Genomic DNA, 11244 nt, shown 5'->3' with positions numbered 1-11244 from the left:
GTTTTTCTTGCTAGCTCTATTAATGACTTCTACTTGGGTTTTGCTTAAAAAGTCTATTGCGATTTTACAATAGAACATGATCTTCTGGGACAAATGCTGGCTTGATTGTTGTTGTTATTCCTTTGTCTGTTGTCAACTGGCCTCCACTGATGCTTTTTCCTGAGAAACAACGTGTGTGCTTCTCTTTTCGGCTCTGCATGTAGACATGTTGATCACTGAGAACTGTTTTACCCAAGACTGTCATAGAGTTTCCTTGACCTAAACTTGCCTTGTCTCTCTCTTCCCAGTTCAAGGCTAACGACTGACACTCACCAGCTGCCACAACCAGAAACAACAGACCAGGAAAGAAAAGAAGTAGCGGTGGAGTTCCTGGAAGGTTCCAACCCATTTCTCATTGTTCCTCATTTATTAGCACCCCTCTCCACTTCATTTCTGCTGTGTGTCTGTAACCCTACACCCCGGAGCTGAAACAACTCCCATTTCATCCTTTGGTCACTGACTAGTCTTTCTTTCTCCCCAGTAGTGGTCTCTTGGGCATTGTTTTTCACATGGAACAAGCTCTGTGTGCAGACATGACTCTGATAACACTTGGTGTTCTGTCATCTGTTGTGGGGTATTTGTACACTGTGGGACGATGTGTTGCTGTGATTGGTGTAATAAAAAGCTGAACAATAGCTAGGCAGGAGGTATATGCAGGATTTCCGGGAGAGAAAGGAAGAAATGAATCTAGGTGCAAATGAGACCCAGAATGAGTTGGACACACAGAATGGAAAGAAAGGTAAAAAGCCATGAGGCAAAACATAGATTAATATGAACGGGTTAATTTAAGTTATAGGAGCTAGTGGGACAAGCCTAAGATAAGACCAAGCCTTTATAATTAATAAGCCTCCGTGTTGTTATTTGGGAGCTGGCAACCCAAAGAAAAATATGACTACTGTCATCACACTGAGGGTCTATGGTTCACTTCAGACTCACTGTTCTCACCAAGAATTCATAGGTTAGCTTGCATGATACTCATTTTCTATGTGCTCTAAGGACAATTTCCAAAGGCATTATGTGGTTTCATTTGGGAGGGGTTATTCTTCCAGTTTTCCCAGTGATGGTGATTTTTGGCTAGTGTACATCACTCCCACCCCACTTCCAAACTGATAGAAATTTAAGAGCAGTTTTGATGTTGGAAGATTTGACTGTGTACTTCTCCAAACTAGGAAAGGTGTTAAAGAACATTTAGCAAAGCAGAAGCAACATTTAATAAAATTCAGTGCTGGATTCAAAACTGAGAAGAACATTCCCTTAACCCAATTTAACCATCTATTAGAAAATGGAAGCAGCTGTAGGTTTTAAAGCCTCTCTTCAATGGCAGGAAAAAGAGATGGCTAACGAGGATGCCAACTGTGAGTATGTATACTCCTTATCATAGATCACAGATCAGAAGAGCTGAAACACAGTCATCATTATTATAGCTGACCCCAGTGTTACAGAACAACTTACAGGTCATCAGAGAACAAGTTCAGTAAAGTTGCTAGATACATACAGCATCAGTCAGCAAAGCCAACTTACAGAGAACCAGGAGACACGCCTTTGTAAATGAGAACATGTACAGTTTTAGAAGGTATCCTTCCCTATGGGGACAAAATCAGGGTCAGGACTAAGTCTAAGTTATACATGACTCTACTGCAAAATATGAGATATAATGCAATTATTTCTTTATTAAACAGGTAGTAAAAATAAGTAGCTGTGACTTATTCAGAGATGCATGAAACTCAGCATCATAAATAATCTTCAGCCAGTCCCCACATTTGCTATAATCACAAAATACAAATGACAGGATGATCCATATATACAGAACAAAGATCTAAGAGCTGTTCTACAGTTTCTGACAACCAATTAGAAACCCACATGGTTAGAAGTGGCTTATTGGTAAAGATGAATGAACAAAGCTAACAAAATATAGAGCCCAGAAACATTCCCATAATTACAAGGACATGGGACATGATGGCAGTGGTGGCTTTATAAATGAATAAATCAGGGAGCAAGGGATGATCAGTTTTCCAAATGTTAGGGAAATAACTCTCTATATAATTGTATTTAATCACTTTCCTTATTGCTGACAAATAGACAGAAGAACCTAAGGAAAGAAGGGTTCACTTCGGCTCACAGTTGCAGATGGTAGTCCCTCATGGCAGCCTGCCAGAGGTCCTCTGGTGCATAGCACTGGCAATCGGAAGGGAGCAGAGGGAACAGAAAATGGGGCTGGACTGTGAACTCAAGGCCCACACTCAGAGACCCAACTCCTCCAGCAAGACTCTACCTCCAGTTTTTCCACAACTTTCCAAAAGAGTGCCACCGGCTTGGACCCGGCATTCAAACACAGGAGACTATGGTAGGGCACACCTCACAGTCAAACCACATAGGTAACTAACAAGGGCATTTATGAGACTGTATTTGTGACCTTGTTTTCTGAGATGGGTTTCTCTGTGTAGCCCTGGCTGTCCCGGAACTCAGAAAGATCCACCTGCCTCTGCCTCCCAGTGCTGGGATTAAAGGCGTGGGCCACCAGTGCAGAGCTAAGTAGTGGCTTCTTAATAAGGGCACAAAACTGAACAAACTAAATGTAGACACTTCCGGGTGATAAGTGACATAAAGTTGATCAAGGAATGTTCCAATTATCCAGATTTTTATGTGAAAGTAAATGATCCTTAACCTAAACTGAAATTTTGTAAAACATCTAGAACAAAGATAATAATATAAAATGTGCAAGATCCTTATGAGGAATGTTACCCAAGTATATAAAGGACTTAAATAAAATGAGGCCTATCATAATACTAATGGAAAATTATATTAGTTATGAAGAAGTCTATTATCCTCCAATTAATGGGTAAAGTAATGCAATCTTGGCCAAAAGAGCAACACGACTTTAGTGGAACTTAATAAGCTAATTCTATCATTTGCTTGGAACAGAAAATGCACAAAAATAAGACCCAGAAGACGAGAGAAAAAGGAAGACATTCCCAGTCGGCAAAATGGTAAAAACCAAACGGTAGCATGTGGAGTGTGAAGAAAAAAAACAGACATGGGGTTCTACGTCAGCTGTGCAGCCCAGTGTGACCATCAGCTGAGCAGCCCAGTGTGATCACCAGTTGTGCAGCCCAGTGTGACCATCAGCTGTGCAGTGCAGTGTGGTTATCAGCTGTGCAGTGCAGTGTGACCATCATCTGTGCAGCCCAGTGTGATCATCAGCTGTGCAGTGCAGTGTGACCATCAGCTGTGCAGCGCAATGTGATCATCAGCTGTGCAGTGCAGGGTGGTTATCAGCTATGCAGTGCAGTGTGACCATCAGCTGTGCAGCCCAGTGTGATCATCAGCTGTGCAGCCCAGTGTGACCATCACCTGTGCAGTCCAGTGTGATCATCAGCTGTGCAGCCCAGTGTGACCATCAGCTGTGCAGTGCAGTGTGGTTATCAGCTATGCAGTGCAGTGTGACCATCAGTTATGCAGCCCAGTGTGATCATCAGCTGTGCAGTGCAGGGTGGTTATCAGCTATGCAGTGCAGTGTGACCATCAGCTGTGCAATGTAACATGAATTCTAAATGGTCTTCTAATAAAAAAACCTGGGAGCCTGATATTGAAAGATCAGAGAGACAAAGGAATAAGCCACTGCCACGTCTTGCCTCACCAATTCCACAAATCCTCTGACTGAAATCCTCTGATATCTCACTCAAAAGGCTCCAGCCAAAAAAGCCTCTAGCTGAAAGGGATGCTTCTGCTGAAAAGCCTTTAGTTCCTGTCTCCTCATGCCTTACATCTTTCTCCACCTAGCCATCACTTCCTGGGATTAAAGGTGTGCTTCCCAGTACTGGGATTAAAGGTGTGTGCCACCACTGCCTGGCTGTTTCTCTCCTAGTCTGAATCATTCTAATAGAGTCCAGAGTGGCTTTGAACTCACGGAGATCTAGACAGATCTCTGCCTCCCAGAGTGCTAGGATTAAAGGTGTGTGCCACCACTGCCTGGCCTCTATGTTTAATCTAGTGGCTTGTTCTGTTCTCTGATCTTCAGGCAAATTTATTATGGTACACAATATATCACAATACAGTGCAGAGTGATGAATCAAAAGTTGGTGTTTCCAGTGGGTGGGGGATGGACTATTCCATAATGACTTTTCTTGTTTGCCTATGTCATAACTGCCCTTCATTTCTGTTTAGAAAACTAAGTGAATATGGTATGAATAAGCAAGATACAATAAAAATCTGCACATAACCAACAAACATGGGAATGTGTGGTGTTCAAGAAGTTGGGGAAATTCAGGTTAAAATAAGGTCATTTTAAATCACAAGATGGACTTTAAAATAGTCTACCAAGATGGAAACTAGCTGTTGTGGGCAAGTATGGGGAAAGTGAGCCTGTAATGGGTTTAGAGTTGAAAGTAGAGTTGTATCTCAAGAGTGAAAAGGCCTATATAATGTGAAAGTATGTGACATACATTAAATAAATTAGGTACTAAAACCATCTCTAAAACAGTGTTAAAAAGTATTCATTTATTTCACTCTTAGGTTAACAGACCAAAGACAGACATTCTTGACTGGAAGGCAAACTACTCAAACCTCAACACACACCCTCTCCTCAAACTCCAGGAGCCCCCGAGGCTCTCAAGCAGAACAGGGGCCTTTCAGGGAGTGCACACCGTGACCCTCTATGTAGACTTCAAGCTGGAAGCTTTCCACCTCACTACCTACAACTGTCATGTGGTCACAGTTACCTGCCAGGGAGTCTGAGAAGCAATTATTAGCTGAGCAGTCACATGTCCAGGTAAAAGTCAGAGATGACACTGGAAGGAGCTGCCCGCGCCAGCTGTGGAAATGCCCGGGCAGCTGCACAGGGCTCTGGAACAGCAGCAAGACCGGAGTTGGGTGGGAAGGTGGGGCCTGCTTGGAGGCTTTTAACAGTGACAATACAGTAAAAAGCTGGTATCTTTGAAAACCCTTTATTTGTAATTATATAACATGTTCAATAATTTAATCTATTTACACTGCACAAAATATTTAATGTTCAAAAATCCAGGTTACAGCACAATGTATAAAGGTGCTGTATGTTATTAAAAACTATTCTAACTCAGAGCTGGTCTCTAAGTTCTCCCGGGTTGGCTGGATGACCATGTTTACAGAGCACTACCCTGAGAGAGACTCAACCCACCCAGGATGGGCAGGGCAGTGGCAGAGCTGAAACATGGATTCCTTGCCTTACTGCACAATAAGAAGCTTTCAACAGCTATTTTTAATTAAAGGGATATCTATGCCTTCTCTAGCTCGATATAACTTAGATCTCAGACATTCCAGGCATAATGTACTAATGCTTCACACTAATGAGTTAGGTCAGTACTTCAGCCCAAGTACAAGGACATCATCAATTCATTGTAGGCTAATCACTAGAAGAAAAAATAAACAAAGAGCCCCCAGAAACAAACAGGCATTGGGACTTCCTTCTGAGCCAGGTACAAATGTTTAGAACTTATGACCGAGTTAAACCACCTCTTCTACGATCTTTAGATAATGATGACAAAGAACAGAAAACAGACTCTTCTTTGAGATACATAAATATGTGTGTGTATGTGTGTATGTATGTATGTATGTATGTATGTATATGTATATGAATATGGAACTGGGGTGGAACTTGGTGGAAAAGCACAGGCTTAGCACGCACAAGGCACCAGTCTGTCTCCAGAACCATTGAAAACAAACAAACAACAAAAACCAAATCCCCTAGTTTAACAGTGCTGTAAAGAATTATTTATAGGTAGTTAATGATCTGATAGATAACCAACCTCTTTCTGTATGTGGCCAGTGGGACAGAAACATTTACAGTTCTATATCAAGGTACCGAGGTGACCAGATACTGATGAAGTGACTTATGGGCTAAGGTGGGATAAACAGAAGACATGTTCCCAGCACCAGTAAGAACCAAGGAAGGACTCTATTCTTAAGTAGTATGCTCTCTGACAGCATCTTTTGGATTAAGAAATATATTTGCTCCAATTAGTAACTCTTAGGTCCCTGGTTTTATGACATAATTCATAATGTCACCAGAATAAAAAACAAAACAAAAAATTCTCCAAGTATTTTCTTCTTCAAGTTTTAGTTTTGAGGTAGATGATACAGTGAACACTGACTGCAGCCATGCCCTTACACACAGACACACAGAGACATAGACACACAGAGACACACACACACAGACAGACAGACAGACAGACAGACACACAGACACACACACACACACACACACACACACACACACACACACACACACACACACACACACACACGATCACTCATCCAGGATTGGTGAGCCGAGGTTCCCATTTGAAAAGGTCTAGGGGCACTGCTGTTCAGCAGTATTCTGGCTTCAGTTTCCAAATCCCTTCACCACCAGGAGTCCTATGAAAACTGCACAGATTTCTCAGCAGTTCTCGGAAGACACAGGACTGTGCCGCAGACAACTTGGATTCGAACTCCTGTAGGATCTCCTGAGTGCTGGCCTGGCCATCCACCTGGGCCTGGAAAGCAATGAAGTTCCTCATCTCTACCAGAAGGTCGTCATGTTCTGTGCTGGAGGGAGGCAAGGCAGCAGCCTCAGGGAGGTGCCCGTTGTCACTCTCCAGGCGCTCCGGCAGGATGAGATGGTTTCTTGCTCGCATTCTGGCCAAGAGTGAGGAGGAACTGGGGGCTCCAGACAAAGACGCTCCATCTTCTTGGCCACTGAAGTGCTCAGGGGCAGGAGCCTTCCCCTCCTTTTTCACATTGTTCTGGAAAGAAGACCACACATTAACAAACTGAACCTCCAGCTCATTCCCCTCCCTATTTCCCCAAAGGACCCACAGTATAACGTAAATGCCATGTGGTGAGATGTGGGAGAAAGATCGGGACCCCATCTAATGCCAAGGTAAAGGATGTGGACATGAATCTACCTATTTGTAAAGGGCATTTCCTAAAGACATAAGCAGTAAGGAAGAGCAGTGAAGTCATCTCCTGGATACCACAGCGGGAGAGCACAGGGGCTGAGGAGAGCCGCCTTGCAGGCCCGGCCTGAGCAGATCTTCTAGAGGCCTAGGACAGCTTCTGATGGCCACTGACCTGTCCTGTGCTGTCTCCCACATGGACCCTGACCCGCACAGTGGGACAACCGCGGGCACTCTCTTCACTTTTCACCCTCCTTCCTTTTTCCCACCTGCATCTCACATTTCCTTAAAACACCACAGATCTCACCTGGAAAGGGCCTCAAGCTCCTGCTGCTAAAAGCACAGAACACGGAGTCTGGACAGGGTCTGTGTTCCTAAAGGAATTCACATGGACCTAAAACTAGAGTGTTAACCTGGGAGTTGTCAAGTTTGAGCATTACCACGTCCTTCATCAAAAGGCAGAGTGGCGCCCATCCAGCTCTGCCACTGCTGCAGTGTGGTGAAGGATGGGTGCTGTGTCCAACATTCAAGAAGGCTCTGTGGCCATTCGGTGTAGACAGTGGTCTCTCTAGAGCTGACACGTCCCCTCCAGATAGGTGCATATTAATTTTCTAAGCACCAAACAGAGAATCTGCGAGCTTTTGTGCTCTAGGAAGTTAGCTGGCCTTAGATTTAAATGAAGTACACTACAACTCCGAGTCTATATTATCAGCTGTCACTATGTCAGTTAGAACCATTTTCTTTACATCTAAATGACATCCTCCTGGCCATCCAGGATGCAGGAGAGGCAGCCAGGCGACGCTGTTACCTGAGACTTTTCTGTACGTGAAGAAGGACGCTGCACAGAGAGGCTGGAGTTCCTCTTCTTACCGAACCTATTCCTAAGTAAGGAAGAGAGGCAGGGAGCTAGGTTAGGTGCTGTGACGCAGAGGGCAGAGGACTTGCAACAACAGCTAAACCCCTCCTGGGAAAACTGCTGCCTTTGGGTCCCCCCGCACTCCCGCACTACCAGTCTTGACTGCTACACTGCTCTTGTGGGGTGTGAGCACTTCCGCTCAGAGTGAGATCTACTCAGCATCCTCACTCAACACTGGACAGAGAGCATCCTGGGTAATAACTACAGACTAATATGCTAATATTATGATTAGCATAATAATTACTGATGGCTATAAACTAGCTAATTGTCTTACTAACATTTAGTCGTTATTTATATTTCTCACTACTTTAAACATCATCTCTTAAGCAAAACTGATCGATTCTTCTCCTGAAAGCAGAAATAAATGAAAGAGAAGAAAGACAACAGGACTTTCCCAAGTCACTCAAACCTGACCCACACGATCCTCCCCAGGGAACTTCTTGTCCCACAGAGACAAGCCTGTCTGCCTCAACTGCTGGGGCTCCCTGGGAGCATGTGGGGGCTGGTCTCTTACTTCATTCCTGCTGGTGCGCCAGAACTACCCCTGTGGCCAGTCCAGGTGGGGACACCAGATGCTGCCCCCAGGCACTGCTGGCGAGAGAACTTGAGAGCTTTCAAGGCGTCCTGAGCCACTCGGCTGGCTTCTGCCTCCACCAGCACATAATCCGGGTTGGTCCCATCCATGATGGCATCATGTTTCACGACGCTGTGCACACCCACTAACCAGAGTGAGGAAAGAAGACAGTGGTAACTTAGCTTGCACACTGTAATTCCAGTGTCCCGGGAGAAAAAAACCCACAGCACTCTCAGCTGCTATTTTCTGGGTGGCAGTTATGACTTGAAAACTTCACAGATGCTTTCTGTTCACGCTTACCACTACCCTACGAGGGACAGTTATGAATTATCCTTGCTTTAAAATACCTGAAGCAAAATGCTTTTAATCATAATTTTAACATTTAATTCTTCCTAGCTGTACTGTGAGAAAATTAAAATATTAATAAACTCTTCAGTGGAGGGAAAACATAAAGCAGAAATAGAGAATTTCAAAAATTAACATTCAGTAAGAGCGCTACATATCAGAACCATCAAAATACACTTAATAATCAGTGGGAAGTTCATAATCCTGAGTGTTTGCATCAGTGAAAACGAAACAGCGATGCAAGGTGATGCATGCCTACAATCCCAGTGCCCCAGAGGCTCCAGCAGAAGGGCCAGAGATTCAAGGCCGGCAAGGGATACTCAGAGATACTCTCAAAAACAAACAAACAAATAAACTGAAATTAAGTGAGGATAAAAATGAAATAAATTTCTAACTAGACACAAATACAAGAAAATAACTATGCTAAAGCCTCTCACCAAAATATAATTAAAATAAAAACACTAGAAGAAAATTACAAAACAAAATAATGAAGTTGAGAATATGGACCTATTTACCTGTTAATAAATAATAATCCTGGATTACTAGAAAAAAGCAGCAAAATGACTAACTTAAGCTTAAAGAAAAGAAAATTTTATGGAATAAAGATGAAAGAGGTAAGTTATCTTTGTAAAAAGGCAAATCTTAAAACTCCATTATAGACATAGTATGTACACCCATGTGCCAATTTAAAAACTACACAAAATAAGTAACTTTCCAGGAAAACAGACAAGTACTGTATACAGAAAAAATAAAGTTACTAACAATAAAGCTACAGACCAATATTATTATGAACATCAGTGAGAAAATACTAAGCACAACATGAAAACACAGGAACCAACAGCCATAGAAATAGAGAACCTCAGGTAAGAGTCATGGGAATCCAACGCTGACTAATGTTAAGAAATCCACCATCTAAAAAGCTTCACAGTGCTCTTTTCAATGCCATCCATGACAAACTTCATTACTCAGGCCTGTAAAGCCATTCTCCAAATCAGGAATTTCCTTAATCAAACATGTGCCTTACCCTAACTCCACAATCTTATTCAATGAGTAAACACTACAGGTTATTTCTACTAGTCATGTCTAGCACCTCTAACATTTATGTAACATTCTGCTAGCATTGTTGGCTACTAAAATAATAATAATAGAAAATCAATAGAAAGTGAGAAACACTATTTTCCTTTTTGGGATTAGTTCTTCCTTACCCTCACCACCCCACTTCAAGTGTTCTGCCATTGATCAATACACAACTCCAGTCCCTTTCTCTTTTGAGGTTTTTAATGGATACAAACCTAGAGGGCTCTAGATAATCAATGATAAATCAAAACAGTAAAACCATTCAGGAAAGAATGAGATATAAAATAAACCTATAACCTTCCAATTAAAAAGTAGTTAAAGAACATAATGTTAGGGAAACTCCATATACAATAACAATGAACATAATTCACGTGGAGGGGGGAGGCTGGGAGGAGAAGAGGATAGGGAACAACAGTCAGTATGTAAAATAAATGAAAAACTGTTCTTTAAATAAAATTTTTATAAAAGCTTAGAAAGCAGAAGATAAAACTTAAAAAAATTCATGAGAACAAAAAGACATGAATCAATGTATTACTTTTATTCCATTTCAATAATAAAAATAAATGCAAAGTAAAATAAAATGAGATGACACTTAAGAGTCAGGACAGAAGGAAAGGGGACTTAGAGGAACACAGAAGAGAAAGGAGCCTCCCCACTCTAGATTTGACTGTAGAGAGGCAAGAGCCCCAGATAATCCACTCTTGCCTTAAAGGCTGCTGCTGGCACAATGAGTGTTCCTTTGGTGCAAATCTACTTTATGACAAATAATACAGACCCCAGCTTGAGGCTAGATGTGTCAGACCTCTTGGTTGGGGGCCCATTCCTCTCAATAGACATTCAGGAGCATCTCAAACAAAATTGTTACCTTTGTTTACAGGAAGACATCCTCACCTTCTTGTCAGCAACTGCAATCTGACAGCGGCCCCCAGGAAGCGCCTGGTGGTCTCATTTGGGTTTTTCTTTCTTTCTTTCTTTTTTTGGAGCTGAGGACCGAACCCAGTGCCTTGCACTCACTAAGCTAAATCCCCAACCCCTCATTTGGGTTTCTTAACGACTCTCTGAAGTTACTAATTCAAACCCTATCGAAATCCTACACATCACTATCATTTAAGATGAGACAGAGGCTGTGACCCTCGAAGCCCGCATCTGTGCTCTCCAGTACCTTTTCTTCTGAGCAAACCCCTTTCTCATAAACCTCGATTAAAATAGCTTTATTAAATCCCAACTCTCCTTTATACTGGCTAGAACTCAAAACTCTTTTGCATTGAAGCCACCAATGAAGCTGAATCTGTGTCAAGGTCCCTAAAAGATTAAGGGAACTCCCCAGGCTGCTGTGGTTGCCAGATTTCCTACCTCTGCCCATCAGACATGGACTTCTACCT

The 11244-nt window shown here is 42.6% G+C and overlaps 1 protein-coding gene across 1 annotated transcript in view; it reads right to left on the bottom strand.

Moving 5' to 3' along the window:
• Nucleotides 1–6274: 6274 nt before the first annotated feature.
• Ercc6 (ERCC excision repair 6, chromatin remodeling factor) overlaps nucleotides 6275–11244 on the bottom strand; it is a 75892-nt gene continuing 70922 nt past the window's right edge. The window contains exons 19-21 of the mRNA XM_036199750.1: nucleotides 8381–8585; nucleotides 7759–7831; nucleotides 6275–6797 (exon numbers count right to left, since the gene is read on the bottom strand). Of these exons, the coding sequence (XP_036055643.1) occupies nucleotides 6381–6797; nucleotides 7759–7831; nucleotides 8381–8585 (695 nt within the window). The 3' untranslated portion in view covers nucleotides 6275–6380. The remainder of the gene's footprint in view (nucleotides 6798–7758; nucleotides 7832–8380; nucleotides 8586–11244) is intronic.

This window comes from Onychomys torridus, chromosome 9 (assembly GCF_903995425.1).
Source record: "Onychomys torridus chromosome 9, mOncTor1.1, whole genome shotgun sequence".
NCBI classification, from domain to species: Eukaryota; Metazoa; Chordata; class Mammalia; order Rodentia; family Cricetidae; genus Onychomys; species Onychomys torridus.
Note: the sequence above shows the minus strand (reverse complement) of the source record. Positions and strands in the feature narration are given on the sequence as shown.